The 20,411-nt window shown below is 43.4% G+C and overlaps 1 protein-coding gene across 2 annotated transcripts in view; it reads left to right on the forward strand.

Moving 5' to 3' along the window:
• MPHOSPH8 (M-phase phosphoprotein 8) overlaps nt 1-20,411 on the forward strand; it is a 248,377-nt gene that overhangs the window by 4,761 nt on the left and 223,205 nt on the right. For both annotated transcript variants that reach the window (XM_029602497.1, XM_029602498.1), the window contains exon 2: nt 722-877. In XM_029602497.1, the coding sequence (XP_029458357.1) occupies nt 722-877 (156 nt within the window). The remainder of the gene's footprint in view (nt 1-721; nt 878-20,411) is intronic.

The raw sequence follows: 20,411 nt of genomic DNA on the forward strand, positions 1-20,411 counted from the left end.
ACTAGCTGCTTAAAATAATTTTTTACTGCAATAGAAAGTAGAGAAGCAGAGAATCATTGATTTACTAAGGCTTTTCTGCCATTCTGTGCCTATAGTAAAAATGCTTAGTAAATAACCCTCTTAGCTGGATTCATTCTAACCACCTAACTTATTAGATGGCTAGAATTTAGCTGGATATGTGCCCAAATATTCATTTAGCTAGCTAATTTTTGAGGTAGCCGGCTAAATACTTTTGAATATGGAACTTGTTTTACCGTTCTGTGCCATGCAACTCTTTTTTTATGATGTGGTCTGAGAGAAACAAGGTGGAACTTCAGTATGAAAGGAATTTTCCCTATTTGTCGGAGTTCTACCTAGTTTTGTACAGCTCTCACACATTTTCTATAGCTGACAAATCCTGTAGTTGTGTGCCGCAATATCAAGAGCGGTATGATTGAGTGTAGAATGGCTTGTTAGTTAACTTGAAAATCAGGTATGTGATCTGGTAACAGACAAATGCCAAAGCTTGAATCTGCTTGATGTATAGAATTGATTTAGATACATGTGGAGCTGCAGTGATATCCCACAATAAACAAAACAAAGGGGTAAGGTGAAATGACGACATAAACCATGGTCCTGGGTGGTGGCATAAACTGAAAATTATTTCCGAAGCCAGATGGGGTTGAATGGAATTAACAGGTCTCTCTGCCCATCTTTAAATGTTAATGTTTTTATGATCTAGGGTGAGATTTTATATAGAGTTCGGTGGAAAGGATACACTTCTGATGATGATACCTGGGAACCTGAAGCTCATCTGGAGGACTGTAAGGAAGTGCTGCTTGAATTCAGAAAAAGAATGCCAGAGGTCAAACCAAAACCCGTCAAGAAAGATACACCGGTATGTCTTTAATTTTCTTGTTCCCACTATATTTACAGTTCTTTCTCCCTGTCCCCCAGATCACTTACATTTAATTTAAAAATGTCTTTGAAATGGGCAGGATTACAAGTATTCAGTGCTTATTTACCACAGACACTTAATTTTTGTCTCTGTACAGTAGTAATTGTTAATAAGAAAGCAATACCTGGAGGAGCACGTGATGTGGTGGGCTTAGTAGCTGCGTGCTGACTGAGCTCCGGCCATCCACCCAGCCATTTCGCTTCCAAATTGCGCATTGCGCTGACTCTAAATTCCCATCTTGCAGACATCGTTAGACCAAACTACAGCGCTGCATACATTAAAGCTTCGGTGACTTTATGGCCACGAGAGCTGTGAGAAAGGACAAGGAGAAGTTGCGAGCCTTGGAATCCAAGATGGCGGCCGAGCTCACTTCGGGGGAGGACAAAGTGGAGGAATCCCTAGAAGACAAAATTTCTAATGCGGTCGTCTCGGCTCTCGATAGTCGCCTGCATCAGCTCTCGGAACAAATCGCGGAGGTACGTACCTCCTTCGCTGAAATCGACTCCCGCGTAGAAAGAGTTGAGGGGCGGGTATCGCTTGCGGAGGATGACATAGGGACCCTGGAAAGCCGCGTGGACGAGCTAGAAAAGACGGCTAAAGATAGAGATGAAAAGCTTGACGACTTGGAGAATCGGTCACGCCGAAATAATCTTAGATTTGTGGGCTTCCCCGAGGCTTTGCTTGACGTGGATATCTCCAGATCGCTTGAGGCATGGCTGCTCAGCGTGGTACCATCGTTGGCGTCTCCCTCGGGAGGCCTGCTTGAGAGGGCACACAGAATTGGACGCAGAGAAGAAGGGACACAGGGAAGTCGGCCGCGGGTAATCATAGCCAGGTTCCTGCATTTTGCCCACAAATCCCTGGTCCTCCAGCATTTTAGAAAAGCCAGGGAGTTATCCTATGAAAATCATCGGATCCTGATTTTTCAGGATTTTTCTCCTAGGGTAACTCTCCTGCGGAAGGAGTTCTCGGGGATCTGCACTGATCTTTACAAGAAGAATATTCGGTTTGCATTATTGTTCCCGGCCCGACTAAGAATTTCTCACCAAGGCTCTACCAAAATCTTTACATCGGCGAGCGAGCCCCAGAGTTATGCTCGCACTCTGCAAGGTCCAGATGCGGCAACATCGTCATGAAAAGTTGGCTTCCCCACAAGATGTTCTTTTAAATTTTGAAGGACTTCCACTTCTCTGAGGGCATCGCTTTTCTTCATTGATGTCTGTTTGGATGGTGGGTCATGCCTGCCAATCCTAACCAGTTGGTCTATATTGAATCTCACACGGTACCCAAATGTAATTACTTATTTTATGGATTTCATTGAACTGCGCTGAATTTTTTCTCTTTTTTTTTCTTTTGGTCCTTCTGAACCGGACCTGTTTGCAGTTTCGTGGGGTGTGAGATGGGGAATTTCCTTTTTTGTTTCTTGTTCTTCGATTTTTTCATGGTTTGTCAGCATTATAGTATTGGATGGGTGGATGGCTGAGCACATTATGTCACCTCGTGCTCTTGTTCCCTTTGGGAACCCCATTTACGGTTCAGGGGCTATAGAAGGGTTATGCCTCTGTTCTGTGTATGTGTGTGGGATACTTATGGATGTAGAACGGGGAGAGGGGGGAATAGGGAAAGAGGGGAACAAATTTGTATAACTAAATTCCGTGTGATTATGATACAGCAATACCTTATTTTCTTTTTTGATGGTGAAGATGGGTACTGGGGAGCGCCTATAGCCTTTGATAATAGTAGACGTACGCTACGCCAAAGAAATCTTTTTCAGGCTATCACATTAGGGAGGCGTGGTGTAGCCTTACCCCTTATGCTTGCTTATTTAAAATGGGGCAACAGATTATAACCTGGAATGTGGCTGGTTTGGGTACGCCGATCAAGCGTGAAAAAGTTCTCACTAGGCTTAATAGGTTACATACTACGATAGCATTTTTGCAGGAGACACACCTCCTTCCAGCGGAGATAATAAAATTGAAAAAAAAATGGGTAGGTCAACTTTACTATGCTACGGGGACATCTAAGAGCCGGGGGGGTGGCAATCCTTTTACATAAAAATACGTCATTTACATGTCTAGAGCAGGTAGCAGACCCGGAGGGACGCTTTATCATTGTAAGGGGTCTCCTTATGGGTTCACCTATTATTTTAGCTTCGGTCTATGCCCCAAATGTTTATGAACATGGTTTTTTTTTAGATTTACTGACCTCTCTTACCACTATCGGGGACCACCCGGTTATTATAGGGGGTGACTTTAATTTTGTCATTGATTATTCTTTAGATAGACATCCACCGGGAAACTTGTCATGTTTGTATGCTTTTTACTGTGCTAAAAGTTCTTATGACATTTACGACACTTTATGCTTGAAATGGTCTAAAGACTGTGCTGAAGAACTGTCTGTGCCTATGCTTAAAAATTCTTATGCCGCCATTTACCAAGTGTCTGGCAGTATTTCATTGCGTGAGCTGCAGCAAAGAGTGTTTCATCGGATCGTTTATTCTCCGGCTCGTGCCCATCAAATGGGAATTGCAACCTCCCCGGACTGCCCTAAGTGCTTGACTTCGCCTGCTTTCTTCATCCATTGTATGTGGGAGTGTCCTAGAATACAAACCTTTTGGGAGAGCATAAGAGTTTATCTTTCGCAGCTTCTTCACACTGACATTAAATGGTCTTGCTCCTTTTGCCTCCTGAATAATGATTGTGGGGACAGCAGTATAAATGTCGACAGTGTTCTGTTTTTATCTAAAGCATGTCTTATTGCTAAAAAATGCATCCTGCTGCGATGGTTGGATCAAGAACCACCTACGGAATCGTTGTGGTATAGCCAGCTGACTGGACTTTACCAACTGGAATATGGGTCTAAATACAAATGCTTCTCCTATAAGAAAAAATGCTTCTTCAGGGAGATTTGGGGCACTTATTATTCATCCTTACCTCTTCAGATCCAAGTGTTGGCTCCATTGGAGATAGAGAAGGTTTAAAGACGACAACGGCTGTCTCTGCTTTAGGAGCTTCACATATCGGATGTAACGAGCTTGACTACTCTGCAGATAACGGTGTTTTGCCGGTCTCTTTCCAGGGTTGTAGGCGCTTCCCTGACAGTACCTGTATTTATATTATCTTGTATTAGAGTATAGCATTTCTTTTGTTAGTTGATGGATATCGGTGTCATTACCATTCTTATTCTCATACACTGTTGTTCAACAAGTTTTTCCACGGAATTTGCTGTATGACATAGGGTGGGGGGAGGAAGGGGAGGGAAGGGTTAGGGGTTGAAACTTTTAAAATGAAGGATTGTACTCTACCGTTTTGTTTGGATGTTCGTGCTCTCTGTTTTTGTATTGGTACATCCTCGAATAAAGATATTATTCAAAAAAAGAAAGCAATACCTTTTTGACTCTCCTTTTCAAGAAAGAAATATTCATGAGATTATTTTGTCATAGGCATCAGCCATTCACTTAAGAAGATGTTGGAGGCAATTTAGTGAAATCAGAACATTTACTACCAGCAGTATACACAATAGAACTTGGCTTAGGCAGGTTCTCCCAGCATTACTTTGCTTCCTTTCTCCTAGCAACCCCTAGTGGCACAGCATACACTTACAATTGTCATGATGCTGTTAGCTTGTTACTGTTAAGGCATATGAGCAGGCAATTTTCTTTAATAAGAGGCTAGCAACATTGTACTGTAACGCTATGTCAGAATATTCTTTGGCCTCATAACCGTTAACTGCTGTTTCCCTGTGAAGCATGCTGAAATCCTGAACATCAATATCACATAATTCTGAAAGTAGGAAAGGAACCCATGTTAGCCTGCAAAAAATACAATCAATTAAAAGAAAAGATAGTTTGTTAGAAATCATTTTATAAAGTTAACAAATGAATAGAGATGCACACATTTTAGAACTATTGAATACCTGAAGATGGTGCCTTTGTAGTCCTGAAAGCTTCCATCCTTCTCAATTAGCATCATGCAAATTGCATTTTTAAGCAATTGCTTTTTTCTTTTAACATTTCATAATTGCAAATTTCCTAGCGTGTAGCCAGCTGGACTCAGGACCAGTGGGTTATGTACTCTTCTGCTAGCAGATGGGAGACAGAGTCAGATTTCAAAGCTGACGTCACTCTAGACTGCAGTAACATCAGCTCTTCAGTATCTCTTCGTCTCCTAGCAGATGCGGACACTATCCCACACATTAGAATAGTGTTAACAATTACAGCAAAGAAGAAAGAAAAAGAAAATTTTCCTTAAAGATGATCGAGTCCCGCCCTCCTGCGGTGAAACCTAAGGGTCCCTCCCCCAGTTGAGAATTCCTGAGGTGATTTTGGATATTCCTCAGAGGTGTGCATTGGTCCGGTAGCCGGTTCCTGACGTGGACTTAGCCCCAGAGTGGCTGAAAGGCAGCGGGTGCACAACCGAGCATGGCGGTTAAGGTAAAGCCCTCTCCCCCCACAGCTGGAGACCGTCCCGGCACTTGATCGGTAAGCGCCGAGACCAGGTAAGCAGAAAACTTTAAATTCAGGTGTCTGGTCTCCGAGGCTCAGATTGCCGTACTGATTTGATTTCTTTTCCGGCAAGGTAAAAAGGAGCACTGATTGGGTTGAGCAGCCCTGGTTGGGCTAGGCCCCGATCCAGTGCAGGGGTCCACGTGGAGACCCTCGTGGGTGCCATCTTACGCGCGGGGGCATCGGCGCCATCTTCCCTTCTCAACCGGCAGTATGCGTGGGGCAGGCCAGGCAGCCGATGTGCCTAACTTGTGCGCGTCCAGTACAGACATGCGCACAACTGGACCACACACACAACTGAGCACACCCCGCGCACACAACTACACGCACGCATTGAAGCTAGAGGTAATGGCACCGGCACCCAAGAAGGCTAGAAGGCGCTCTTTGCACAGCCTGCCACAAAAGAGCCGCGCAGCATGAACTGGAGTCCTGCCTGTGCCAGCATTGTGAGGAAGCCCAGAGAAAACCAAAGCCTGGTCCCTCACTGTCTGGGGATGGGTCTGGAACTACTACAGACGATAGTTTCCCAGAACTATGCATCTCTGTGATGACTTCTCCACAAGAGGGCACTTCAGGGGCTCCAACCTGACTCCCCCTGGGATTAACATGGACCCAGGGACCTTCTCTTGGTTACAATTTTTCCAAGGGCTGCAAGCCTTCGTTCAGGCGCAATCAGCCCTGGCTACGCCCTGGACTCAACCCTGCCGGAAGCACAAGATCCTCCCGGCCCTGCTCGGATGCCTTGAGACGTGCCTTGCCTAACCAAGAATTTCCCTGCCAGGGACCCAGACACCTCAGATGATGATGATGGCGACTCCCTGGAAGAAGGAGAAATTCCTCCAGGCCTGGAACCATACCGAACCATGCTTTGCTTCTTCCACAAGGAAGGAGAAGCCCTTGTTTCCCAGATTCTGGGTATTCCAGGCATGGACCCGATGGCGGAACAAAAGAAGAACCCTATCCTGGTGTCCCTTCATAAAGCCTCATGTTACTTCCCAATGATGGAAGCCATCCAGGAACTCATTGACCTGGAGTGGGATGCCCCGGAGGCCAGCTTCAAAGGGGGTTGGGCCTTGGAAGCCCTATACCTTCTAGAACCAGCAACCAAGGAACACCTGCGTTTCCCGAAAGTGGATGCCATGGTCTGTGCCGTCTCAAAGCAAACAACGATTCCCTTTGAGGGAGGGGCTGCATTGAAGGATACTCAGGATACGATTGGAATCCATCCTTAAGCAGGCCTTCGCAACAGCAATGACACTGCAGATTGCGTCCTGCTGCGCACTGGTGGCACCGTTCCTGTTTGCTTCTCTCTCTCGAAAGGCAAATAACTCTGGAACGTATATCGGTGAGACGATGGAACCTGCAGCAGCCTTCCTGAAGGATGCAAGCTCAGACCTGGTGCACACCTTAGCTGGAGGCATAGCCTCGGTAGTGGCAGCCAGAAGACAATTATGGCTACGGAATTGGTCTGCTGACGTGACATCTAAAACGAATCTCACAAGAATTCCTTTTAAAGGATCTCTCTTGTTCGGAAACGAATTGGAGAAGTTAGCCAGCAAGTGGGGCGAATCCCCAGTGCCTCGGCTACCGGAGGATAGGAATAAAAGATCTCAGCGTCCCTCTCCCAGAAGAACAAAAGAACATGCCATACTGGGTCAGACCAAGGGTCCATCAAGCCCAGCATCCTGTTTCCAACAGTGGCCAATCCAGGCCATAAGAACCTGGCCAGTACCCAAAAAAAGGTCTATTCCATGTTACCGTTGCTAGTAATAGCAGTGGCTAATTTCTACAAAGTGGCTAATTTCTACAAAGAGTCACTCCAAATTCCAAAGGCCAAAACCTACCAACATAAATCCTTGAGTCTCAGAGCCTTCTCATCAGCAGGTCCAGCTCTCTGGAACTCGATCCCACCTGATTTGAGACAAGAGCCATGCTCTTTAACATTTAGGAAAAGACTAAAAACTTGGCTTTTCAAAAAAGCATTTCCAAGCCTTGAATAAAACCTCCTCTCACTAGCACTAACTCGTATGCAATAATGGAATGTAAACACGAATCAACCAACCTCAAACCCTCTCTCACTAATTCCTGCTGAATATTTATCATACTATTACCATTCACAACTGTGTCATATTTATTCATTTGATTACCTATGTACCGTTTCATAGTCTTATTTTTTCACTTGCTATTCTAATGTATCAATAGGCTGAAATGTAAATATTGTGCTGTTCAATTTCTCCCCTTCCATCCCAAGTTTATTTTCCTTGTTTTTTGTAACTTTCCCTCTCCCTTTTTCTGATTCACTGTATTTAAAGTTCAAGGTTCTTATTGAAAATATTGTTTTTTACGTTACGTTATGCTTTACACTCCTTGTTATTTGTAAACCGGGTTGATGTGATGCCTATCATGAAACTCAGTATAACAAAAACAATGGTCTTCCTGCAATTTATCACAATCTGCTTGTGATTTTAACTAATCTATCTTTTGTATCATCTGCAAATTTGATTACCTCACTCGTATTTCTTTCCAGATCATTTATAAATAATTGAAAAGTAAGGGTCCCAATACAGATCCCGGAGGCACTCCACTGTCCACTCCCTTCCACAGAGTAAATTGTCCATTTAATCCTACTCTCTGTTTCCTGTCTTTTAGCCAGTTTGTAATCCACGAAAGGACATTGCCACCTATCCCATGACTTTTTACTTTTCCTAGAAGCCTCTCATGAGGAACTTTGTCAAATGCCTTCTGAAAATCCAAGTACACTACATCTACCGGTTCACCTTTATCCACATGTTTATTAACTCCTTCAAAAAAGTGAAGCAGATTTGTGAGGCAAAACTTGCCTTGGGTAAAGCCATGCTGACTTTGTTCCATTAAACCATGTCTTTCTATATGTTCTGTGATTTTGATGTTTAGAACACTTTCCACTATTTTTCCTGGCACTGAAGTCAGGCTAACCGGTCTGTAGTTTCCTGGATCGCCCCTGGAGCCCTTTTTAAATATTGGGGTCACATTAGCTATCCTCCAGTCTTCAGCTACAATGGATGATTTTAATGATAGCTTACAAATTTTTACTAATAGGTCTGAAATTTCATTTTTGAGTTCCTTCAGAACTCTGGGGTGTATACCATCCGGTCCAGGTGATTTTCTACTCTTCAATTTGTCAATCAGGTCTACTACATCTTCTAGGTTCACCATGATTTGGTTCAGTCCATCTGAATCATTACCCATGAAAACCTTCTCCAGTACGGGTACCTCCCCAACATCCTCTTCAGTAAACTCCGACAGAAATCATTTAATCTTTCCGCGTTGGCCTTATCTTCTCTAAGTGCCCCTTTAACCCCTCGATCATCTAATGGTCCAACTGACTCCTTCACAGGCTTTCTGCTTCAGATATATTTAAAAAAGTTTTTATTGTGAGTTTTTGCCTCTACGGCCAACTTCTTTTCTTTTTTTTTAATTTATTATTTATTGAAATATAACATTTTAAACAAATGAAATAATCAAGAATTCAAAGGTAAACAAAAAATCTCACATTATTATCAAATCTCATTTCTTAGGATATCTAGCCCACATCTAGGGAGAGTGGGAGGGTAGGTCAGATATACTGATACATTTCTAATTACAACCAATTTCCTATACTTCCACCGTTTCTACTGATGACTTATCCCTTAGGAATCGCTCTAAATGCAATGGATCAGTAAACACAAACTTATTGTTCTGATACATTATCTGACACTTACAGGGGAATTTCAAATAAAAACTAGCTCCTATATCTAACACTGATTGTTTATAAGACAAGAACTGTTTTCTACGTGCCTGAGTAGCACGAGAGACATCAGGAAAGACCTGTATCTTCTTTTTTTTTTTTTAAATTTTTAATTTTGCATTTCAAACATTACTATAACATTCATTAAATATAGATGTATAGAGATAAGTTAATTGTTACAATCATTAACCAAATAAGATCACATCTATATATTCAAAGGAAATAATATACATCACGTAATAACTCATAAAGACAAAGTAAATTGAGCAATCAGAGGCAAATCTTTGGGCATGCCCACTGATATAACCATTGAATTATTGAGTACAACTGGATCTCTAATTACTGCACTGATTCTTCCGCTACATTTTCTGGGATTATTGAATCAAGAAACACACGAAGCTGTGATGTTTCGAAGAATATATATTTCTGTTGTTGATAGACAACCTCGCATTTACAAGGATATCTCAACAACATCTTTCCTCCTTTTGCCTCTGTCTCCGATCTCAAACCTAGAAATTTTTTTCTCCTAACCTGAGTCATTTTTGAGAGATCAGGATAGATCCAAATCTTCTCACCATGAAAATTAACTAAACGGTTACGCATAAATGCCCTGAAAATTGCATCTCTATCTACTGCAAAAGATAACTACACATATGAATCAGATCTTCTCGTTATGGAATCAATATCAGATTCAATTATTGCAGTTAAATTTAATGTATTTTCTGCAGATGTTTTTCTTTTATAGAATTTCTTCTTGATGGCACATAATAGATCTTTGAGATAGTAGGTAATGATTGTTGAGGAAATTTCAAAATTTCAACTAAATATTCTTTGAACATATCATAAGGGGCTACCAAATCTTGTTTAGGAAAATTTAATACCCTAAGGTTTAAATATTTCAATGAATTTTCTAACATTTCAAACTTTTTCTCATATACAATCTCTGCCTTTACATATTTCTGCTGATGTTTCTCCATCTTATCCATTCTCTTTTCTAATTGTTCCACTTCAGCATCAGAATTTACAATAGAAGATTCAATAGTATTAAAACGCAAGTTTGAATCCGTTGTAATTTTAGTTAAATTTATCACAGCTTCCTCCAAAGATTTTATGGCCCCCCCATAAAGTGTCCATTGTTATTACTGTCTGTTTGATCAGAGCAGGGTAAGTGCTTCCTGCTGGTTCCGATTCATATTTCCCCAATGTAGCAGGTCCCTCACCTTCTCCCTCTTGCACCATAGATGGAATCTTTAAAAAATCAGGGGCAATATTCAGAGGTGGAGGAGGAGTATTCGGTGCTCCGGGGCTCAAGGATATTTCGGCCATTAAGGCTGGTGTTTGCTCTCCACCAGCACTTACTGTGGCCAAGTTCTCCGGTAATAATCCTGTTGTAGGGGAGAAGAATGCTGATATCCGAGATTGTGTAGGCTCCAATTCAGGGGTAGATGCCGCCATCTCCCTGATTTTAGCCTTCAGCTTAGAGTGAGGCATGTTCTTAGGAAAAAATTATGATCTCGAGCAAATTAACTTCTTAACCCCTTTCCTCAAGTCTATTTATTTAATGCCTTTATGAGTAGATGGAGGCTTCGGAGAGATATTCGAAATTGTATTTGAAGTACTTACTTTTGCAATTTTACAAGAGTCAGTTCCAGTGATGTTTCAACAAAGCCGCGCGCCCCTTTGGCGACATGCCGAAAGGAGTCAGCTCTTATTCCCCTCTTAGTGCTGAACGTGATGGCGTCAGCCGCATACGGAAGTCCTTCTACGGGCAGGGGATTCCTTTCCCGGAATAAGGCAAGTTAGTATTCAAAGAGGAGTCCTCTACTTCGGCGCTTTCTCTCTCCTCCACCTCCAAGACCTGTATCTTCTGACCACAAAAATTCTGATCTTTAAATTGAAAATATTTTGAGAAAAATAGGTCTTTCTCTTGTCTTAAAGAAAAGGATATTAACAACGTTGCTCTAGAAGGTATATTGTCCATGGAGTCCTCTAAAAAGGTAGAGACCCCAGGACTTTCCATAATATCTATTCCTCCTTCCTGTGTCAGTAATGTTCTTCCTTTTGGGATAGAGTACATCTTAGAAAGTAAAGGAATCTGTGTAGAATCATAGGATAATATCTCAACTACATATTTTTCATATAATTCAAAGGCAGAGATTAATCTAGACCTCGGAAAATTTAACAATCGAAGATTACTTGATCGTAACTCATTTTCTAATAATTCAATTCTAGTATGTAAAATGAGATTATCCTTAATAGATGATGCAACGATAGCTGGAATATTGCTAACTGTGGGGTTCAAATTCCCAATTATAGTTTCTATTTTATTAGTCCTATCTTCTAACTCCACAAACTTTTCCCTGGTTTCCACAGAGAAAGTATGGATCTTAGTGACAGAGCTAGATAATTTCTTATCTATTTTAGTTGTCTACCTCCATAGATCTAATAATGACACACTTTCTGGCTCTACCTCATTATCTAATCCTTCATCACTTGCATTAAAAATTATGCCTGGGCATTTAATTATTGTATTGGCAACTGCATTCACCTCACTCGCACTCGTACTCTCTAATTGTATATTCCCACTTGGTACTGACAGCCCCTTTACTTCAACAGGGGTTGCACTTCCCATGGTGTCTATACCTTTATTAGCCTCAGATGCACCTACCCTTCTTGGCTGTATAGGAGGTTGTAAGGACCTAGGACTTAAGGATATCCTCGAATGGGAATTTCCTTCTAACACGTCCTCTACAATGGACTCCCCCATACAAATTATGTGGGAATCCATGGGTCCTGTCGTTCTCGGCACCGAAGATATTGGAGATGAAGAAAAATTCTTTGATTTCCGTTTCCTACCCATTATTATACCAATAAAATAAATTTTCTACCAGGGGCGCGCCTCTTTGGCAGCACGCTGGTGGCTGCGCGCCGCAGGGCCCACGATCTTAGTGTCCCAGTGGCGCCCGTTGATGATGTCACGGCTCGGGACCGCCCACTTGGTCTGGGCTCGCTTCTCACCTCGTCGCAGAGAAAGAGTGGTAGGTCTCTTTGCTGCACTCCTGCAGCTTAACGGGTGCCTCTCAGCTCTCTGACCGCCTTCCTCCACACTCCCCGGCCAACTTCTTTTCAAATTCTCTCTTAGCCTGTCTTATCAATGTCTTACATTTAACTTGCCAACTTTTATGCATTATCCAATTTTCTTATGTTGGATCCTTCTTTAAATTTTTGAATGAAGATCTTTTGGCTAAACTAGCTTTTTTTCACACCTCCTTTTAACCATGCCGGTAATCGTTTTGCCTTCTTTCCACCTTTCTTAATGTGTAGAATACATCTGGACTGTGCTTCTAGGATGGTATTTTTTAACAATGACCACGCCTCTTGCACACATTTTACTTTTGTAGCTGCTCCTTTCAGTTGTTTTCTAACTATTTTTCTCATTTTATCAAAGTTTTCCTTTTGAAAGTTTAGCACGAGATCTGTGGATTTGCTTACTGTCCCCCTTCCAGTCATTAATTCAAATTTGATCATATTATGATCACTATTGCCAAGCGGCCCCACCACCATTACCTCTCACCAAATCCTGTGCTCCACTGAGAATTAGATCTAAAACTGCTCCTTCTCTCGTCGGTTCCTGAACCAATTGCTCCATAAAGCTATCATTTATTTCATCTACGAACTGTATCTCTCTAGCACGTCCCGATGATACATTTACCTAGTCAATATTGGGGTAATTGAAGTCTCCCATTATTTCCGCACTACCAATTTGGTTAGCTTCCCTAATTTCTCTTAGCATTTCACTGTCAGTCTCACCATCTTGACCAGGTGGACGGTAGTATACTCCTATCACTATAGTCTTTCCCGATACACAAGGGATTTCTACCCATAAAGATTCAATTGTACATTTAGTCTCATGCAGGATGTTTATCCTGTTGGACTCTATGCCATCTTGGACATGAAGTGCCACACCGCCTCCCGGGTGCTCCTCTCTGTCATTGCGATATAATTTGTACCCCGGTATAGCACTGCCGTATTGGTTGTCCTTCTTCCACCAAGTCTCTGAAATGCCAGTTAAGTATGTCATCATTCACTGCTATACATTCTAATTGTCCCATCTTACTTCTTAGACTTCTGGCATTAGCATACAAACATTTCAAAGTTTGTTTTTTGTTTGTATTTTCATTCTGCTTTTTAATTGATAGGGATAAGTTAGAATTTTTTAGCTCAGGTGAGTTTTTAGTTACAGGCACTTGGACTACTTTTCTTATTATTGGAATCTCACTGTTGGGATGCCCTAATTTTAATGCATCATTAGTATCCTTTAAAGACACCTCTCTTCGAACTATGCGCTGCTGAGCGACTGTCGGCTTTCCCCTTTGTTCTAGTTTAAAAGCTGCTCTATCTCCTTTTTGAAGGTTAGCGCCAGCAGTCTGGTTCCACCCTGGTTAAGGTGGAGCCCATCCCTTCGGAAGAGACTCCCCCTTCCCCAAAAGATTTCCCAGTTCCTAACAAAACTGAATCCCACTTCCTTGCACCATCGTCTCATCCACGCATTGAGACTCCAGAGCTCTGCCTGCCTCTGGTGACATGCACGTGGAACAGGGAGCATTTCAGAGAGTACTACCCTGGAGGTTCTGGATTTAAGCTTTCTAGCTAAGATCCTAAATTTGGCTTCCAGAACCTCCCTCCCACATTTTTCTATGTCGTTGGTGCCACATGTACCACGACAGCCGGCTCCTCCCCAGCACTGTCTAAAATCCTATCTAGGTGACGCGTGAGGTCCGCCACCTTCGCACCAGGTAGGCATGTTACCAGGTGATCCTCATGCCCACCAGCCACCCAGCTGTCTACATTCCTAATCGAATCACCAACTATGACGGCCGACCTAACCCTTCCCTCCTGGGCTGTAGGCCTTGGGGAGATATCCTCGGTGCGAAAGGACAATGCATCACTTGGAAATCAGGTCCTTGCTACAGGATCCTTTCCTGCTGCACCAGGTTGAAGCTCTCCAATCATGAGACCTCCTTCCTCCAAGGCAGCACCAGGGCTGCCAGTCTGAAGTTGAGACTTGGCTGAAGGTCTCATCTATATACCTCTCTGTCTGCCTCAGCTCCTCCAGGTCTGCCACTCTAGCCTCCAGAGATCGGACTCGTTCTCTGAGAGCCAGGAGCTCTTTGCATCGCATGTACATGTACAACATCTCACCGGCAGGTAAAAAATCATACATGTGACACTCTCTGCAAAAGACTGGGAAGCCCCACTCTTGCTGCTGGACTGCTGCCTTCATCTCAGTTTTGTTCAGTTCCTAGTTAAGTTTTAGGTTGCTATGGGAGAAGAACCAAGGGCAGAGGCTTCCAACGCTTTAGACCCTACAGGAACTCGCAGTTTCAGGCACCTCAACCCTCCGGAAGGTCCCAGCCCTTTCGGAACTGACAGACCAAGAGAGGAGCAGGCCCGGGGCAGGCTCCAGCCGTGCTCCGCAATGAGAATGGGCCGAACCATCCACAGGAAGAGGAGGTGGGGGGTCGACTTGCCCTCTTCTACCAAAGATGGGTCAAGATAACGTCAGACAAATGGGTACTAAACATCATTTGAGAAGGTTACTCTCTGGAGTTCCGCAGCATCCCTCGAGACAAATTTATGATGTCACCTGCCAATCCCACATCAAGAGACTGGCAGTGAAAACCACTCTGACAGGACTACTCAGTCTGAAGGCAATAACTCCGGTTCCCACACCCCAACAAAATATGGGGCGCTATTCCATCTATTTTATCGTTCCCAAGAAGGAAGGATCATTCAGGCCCATCTTGGATCTCAAGAACGTCAACCGGCATCTGCAGATACTACACATCCGCATGGAAACTCTTCGATCAGTCGTAATGGCAGTACAACCAGGAGAGTTTCTAAACTCCCTGGACCTCTCCGAAGCCTACTTTCACATTCCAGTCCATCAGGACCACCAGTGTTTTTCTACACTTTGCAATACTGGGTCACCATTACCAGTTCCGAGCGCTACCTTTCGACCTAGCAACCGCCCCCAGAACATTCTCCAAAATTATGGTGGTCGTGGCGGCAGCACTTTTTTGAAGGCGTTAATAAACATGTGGATAAAGTTGAAACGGTAGATGTAGTGTATTTGGATTTTCAGAAAACGTTTGTCAAAGGTCCTCATGAGGGGCTTCTAGGAAAAGTAAAAAGTCATGGGATAGGTGGCGATGTTCTTTTGTGGATTACAAACTGGCTAAAAGACAGGAAACAGAGTAGGATTAAATGGTCAATTTTCTCAGTGGAAAAGGGTAAACAGTGGAGTGCCTCGGGGATCTGTACTTGGACCGGTGCTTTTCAATCATACCTATAAGGGAGCCCGGACCGACGTGCAGCAAATGCACAGTAGAGAGCGGCTCAGCATCTCTCACAGATGGGCTGCGCATGTACGGAAGACAGATCTCTCACCGACGTGCTTAGTTGATGCCACAAGGCTCAGAGATCAGACTGCCAGCAGCTGGAGCCCGTGCCTCTGCCGCCGGGGAAGAGGGGAGGGAGTTGGGACGGCTGGAACGTCGAGAGCTCTGACAGACGTGCCGTGCTGTGCCACAGGGGAAGGAGTGAGTCACATAGCGTAGTGACTGAGCGGGGACGGAAGGGGATGAGAGTGAGGGATGGGATTGGGAGAGGGTGGGGAATGACTGAGGAGGGAGGGAGTGGGAGTGAGAATGAGGGGGGAGGGTAGAGTGAGGGAAGAGGGTTTCAGTGAGATGGGAGGGAGGCAGTGGGAGAAAGGGTTAGTAAGACTGAGGGAAGGGAGTTTGAGTGGGGGCAGGTGGGGGAAGGGGGAGAAGTGTAGAAGTGTCGTTTCTGAAAACAAACCGAAAAAAAATGTTTGATCTAGCCCGTTTTTTACGGGCTTAACGGCTTGTATATTTATAAAAGATCTGAAAAGAAATACGACAAGTGACGTAATCAAATTTGCAGATGATACAAAATTGTTCAGAGTAGTTAAATCACAAGCAGATTGTGATAAATTGCAGGAAGAGCTTGTGAGACTGGAAATTGGGCATCCAAATGGCAGATGAAATTTAATGTGGATAAGTGCAAGGTGATGCATATAGGGAAAAATAACCCATGTTATAGTTACACAGTGTTAGGTTCCATATTAGGAGCTACCACCCAAGAAAGAGATCTAGGCGTCATAGTGGATAACACATTTAAATTATCGGTTCAGTGTGCTGTGGCAGTCAAAAAAGCAAAAAACAGAATGTTGGGAATTATTAGAAAGGGAATGGTGAATAAAACGAAAAATGTCATAATGCCTCTGTATCGCTCCATGGTGAGACCGCACCTTGAATACTGTGTACAATTCTGGTCGCCGCATCTCAAAAAAGATATAGTTGCGATTGGAGAAGGTACAGAGAAGGGCAACCAAAATGATAAAGGGGATGGAACAGCTCCCCTATGAGGAAAGACTATAGAGTTTAGGACTTTTCAGCTTGGAGAAGATGGCTGAGGGGGGGATATGATAGAGGTGTTTAAAATCATGAGAGGTCTAGAACGTGTAAATTTGAATCAGTTATTTACTCTTTCGGATAATAGACTAGGGGGCACTCCACGAAGTTAGTATCTGGCACATTTAAAACTAATCTGAGAGAGTTCTTTTTCACTCAACGCACAATTAAACTCTGGAATTTGTTGCCAGAGGATGTGGTTAGTGCAGTTAGTGTAACTGTGTTAAAAAAGAATTGGATAAGTTTGTCCGGTGTCTGCGTTAATTGGTTGAGTGCACTGGCGGCCTCCAGTTTTGAATCAGTTGAACCAGTTCAATCAAGTTTAATCAAGTTACTTAATAGGCCGATACAGTACAGTGCGCTCCGGTGGAGCGCACTGTTAACCCACGTTTGGATGCACGTTTTCGACGCACTAGCTTTACCCCTTATTCAGTAAGGGGTAATAGCACGTCGAAAACGTGCGTCCAACCCCCCCCCCCCCGAAACTAATAGCGCCCGCAACATGCAAATGCATGTTGATAGCCCTATTAGTTATTCCCACGCAATTCAGTAAGTAAAATGTGCAGCCAAGCCGCACATTTTACTTTCAGAAATTAGCACCTACCGAAAGGTACCGGGACCAGGAAAGTACACAGAAAAGCAGTAAAAACTGCTTTTCTGTACACCCTCCGACTTAATATCATGGCGATATTAAGTCGGAGGTCCCAAAAGTTAAAATTAAAAAAAAAAAAAAAAAAAAAAATTTAAATTGCTGGCATCCGGTTTCCGAACCCGTGGCTGTCAGCGGATTTGAGAACAGACGCCAGCAAAATTGATCGTCGGCTGTCAAACTCGCTGACAGCCACCGCTCCTGTCAAAAAAAGAGGCACTAGTGCCTAGCACCTCTTTTTACCGTGGGCTCTCATTTGCATGCGGGCCGATACTAAATCGCATGCACAGGAGAGTGGCCTGTACGCGTGCCGGGAGAGTGGGCGCTCATCCGCGACTTTTACTATATCGGCCCGTTAGATATATACACAATGGCTTTTCGAAGAGAATACTGAAGTGCTGAGGTTACTGTAGGGGTATATCTAGAGTGACGTCTGCTTTGAAATCTGACTCCATCCCCCATCTGCTAGCAGAAGAGCACATAACCCACTGGTCCTGAGTCCATCTGTCTACACTAAGGAAAATGAAATTATCAGGTAAGTAATTTCTCCATTACTGTATAAGACGGACTACAGATAAGCTTCATTTCAACATGATCACACCTCAAAGGAGTAAGATTATATGAACTTATTGTGTCTCTCTCTAATTTGTTCCTTTTGACATTTTTCAGGAGAGCATGGATAGTATTAAAAGGAAGGGGACACACCAGTACATTTGTCTTTTATCAGATAGCATAGTTTTAAATCTTAGGTTTCCATCCAATTTCTGTGGTCCAGCCCCTAGTGTAAGGTACATTCTGTGAAACTCTTACAATGCCACTTATGATACAGATATACTTCATATTAGCATAAGACATTAAAGGCTATTAAAATAGTACAATTTTGCTTGGGTTGCGCTTTGATGGTTTCCCATAGACAGTCTAAAAAAGTGTTTCCTTTTCTTCCTGCTAGATCAGTCCTCACATAAGAATTGCCATACTGGGCATATCAAGGATCCATCAAGCCCAATAACCTGTTTCCAGCATTGGCCAACACAGATCACAAAAATCTGGCAGGATCCCAAACAGTAGGTAGATCCCATGTTGTTAACGCCCAGGAATAAGTAGTGACTTCCCCAAGTCTACCTAATAAGTTTATGAACTTTTCCAGAAACTTATCCACTCTTTTTTTAAACCCAGCTATTTTAGCTGCCTTTACCAACAAAACCTTTGGCAATGAATTCCAGAGCTAAATTGTGCTTTGAATGAAAGAATTTTCTTTGATTTGTTTTAAATGTACTGCTTAGTAATTTCATGGAGTGTCTACTAGTCTTTGTGAATCAGTTATTTATTCTTTCAAAAAATACATTACCCATTCTGTTCCACTTGTTTTATAGACCTCTGCCATATCTCCTCACGGTCATCTCTTTTCCAAGCTGAACAGCCTTAACATCTTCAGTCTTGTAGGGGAGGCATTCCATCCTCTCTCTAATCCTCTCAAAGGTTGGTACTTCTGGTGTCACCACATTGGCCCAGGAGGCTGGTATGCAGGTCTGCGGAGGATTCTGGTGAACGCTTCTCTCTGAATAATGGTCCACAAGGATCTGCTATGCAGGGGCCTGTTCTTGAAGATTGGACTGTTTTTTTGTCTTAGTGTGGTCCTTGAGAGGTCTTGGTTGCTGAAGCGTGGGTAGTCCACTGTTGTGATTTCCACCTTTTATCGGGCACAAAAGTTATTCACTTCCTTAGCCCGTGTTCGGTGAGTGTTTGAGTCTTGATGGGAGGACTGAGGGATTCCCCGATTGGTTAAAATCCTGCTCAGTTTGGATTTTTACAGGATGGGTTGTTTAAGGACTTGGTTCTTAATTCCTGGAAGGTACAGGTGGAGACCCTTGCCTGTTTCTGAGGTTTTGTGAATGGTGAACCCTTGTTGGGCCATCCGGTTATGGCCTAGTTCTTGAAAGGGGTGAAACATCTTCGTCCCTCCTTGCATTGCTGATGCCCTTGTGGAGTCTTAATCTGGTTCTGGATTTCTGGCAGGTCCCACCTTTCGACCATTGCGTAGTCTCTTCCTAAGGTTACTTACTAGAGGAAGGTGTTCTGTGTGTAGAGTTTCGAACTGCGGGCTCTCTTGCTGGTAACAGTTTCTGTGATTAACTCCGGGAGCGGTCCAAATGAGAACTGTTCCATCCTTTTGGCCAAAGGTGGTCCCGGATTTTCACTTGAATCAATCAGTTCCCTGCCGATCCTGGGCAGGTAGAGAGATGTGGATGAATATCGCCCTTTACAGACCTTGGGGGGGGTCAAGCAGCATATCATGAGGTATTGGCGGTTTTTAAACCTCTTAGGAAGACAGGACCGGCTATTTATACTCCACAGTGGGAGTAAACAGGGTGAGCCAGCGTTGTGAGCTCTGATAGCCCGCTGGATTAAGAAGGCCATTGCAACTGCGTATGTGAATGCTGAGCAGCCATGGCCTAGTCAGGTTAGTGCTCATTCCACTAGGACTCAGGCAGTGTCATGGGCAGAAATTAGATGGTTGCTTTGTCTCCTGTTGAGATTTGCCAAGCTGCAATGTGTTTTTTTTTTTCTTATACAACTTCCAGGTATTATCGCCTGGATATGCAAGCCCAGGAGGACACAGCCTTCACACATGCGGTGTTGATTGGACCCTGGGCAGCCTCTCGCCCTGCTAAAGAGTAGCTTTGGTACATCCCACTGGTGTGGATTAACTTGTCTGAATGCTAAGAAAAGAGAAATTACGACTTACCTGATTTCCTTTTCTTTAATGAGGACTGGGTATTCCACCTTCCCGTCCTTGGCTGCTGGAGTTTGGTTCTTTTGTCCTTCTGAGTGGCTGCATTTCCAAGGATTACTGGTAAGTGATAGATCTAGTCCCTAGATAAGTAATACTACACTCCTTGTCTGACCTAAATGTTTTTCTGTTAACTGATTGTTTGAATGGTTGTCTTATTGGTTATGATCATGTATTCTTTAGTTGCTCTCAGTTGGCTTTTGCAGAGAATACCAGTGGGCTGATGTCTGCGCAAGAGTATGTATACTCCTGCTGATGTATATAA

The sequence above is a fragment of the Rhinatrema bivittatum genome, chromosome 5 (assembly GCF_901001135.1).
Source record: "Rhinatrema bivittatum chromosome 5, aRhiBiv1.1, whole genome shotgun sequence".
Taxonomy (NCBI): Eukaryota; Metazoa; Chordata; class Amphibia; order Gymnophiona; family Rhinatrematidae; genus Rhinatrema; species Rhinatrema bivittatum.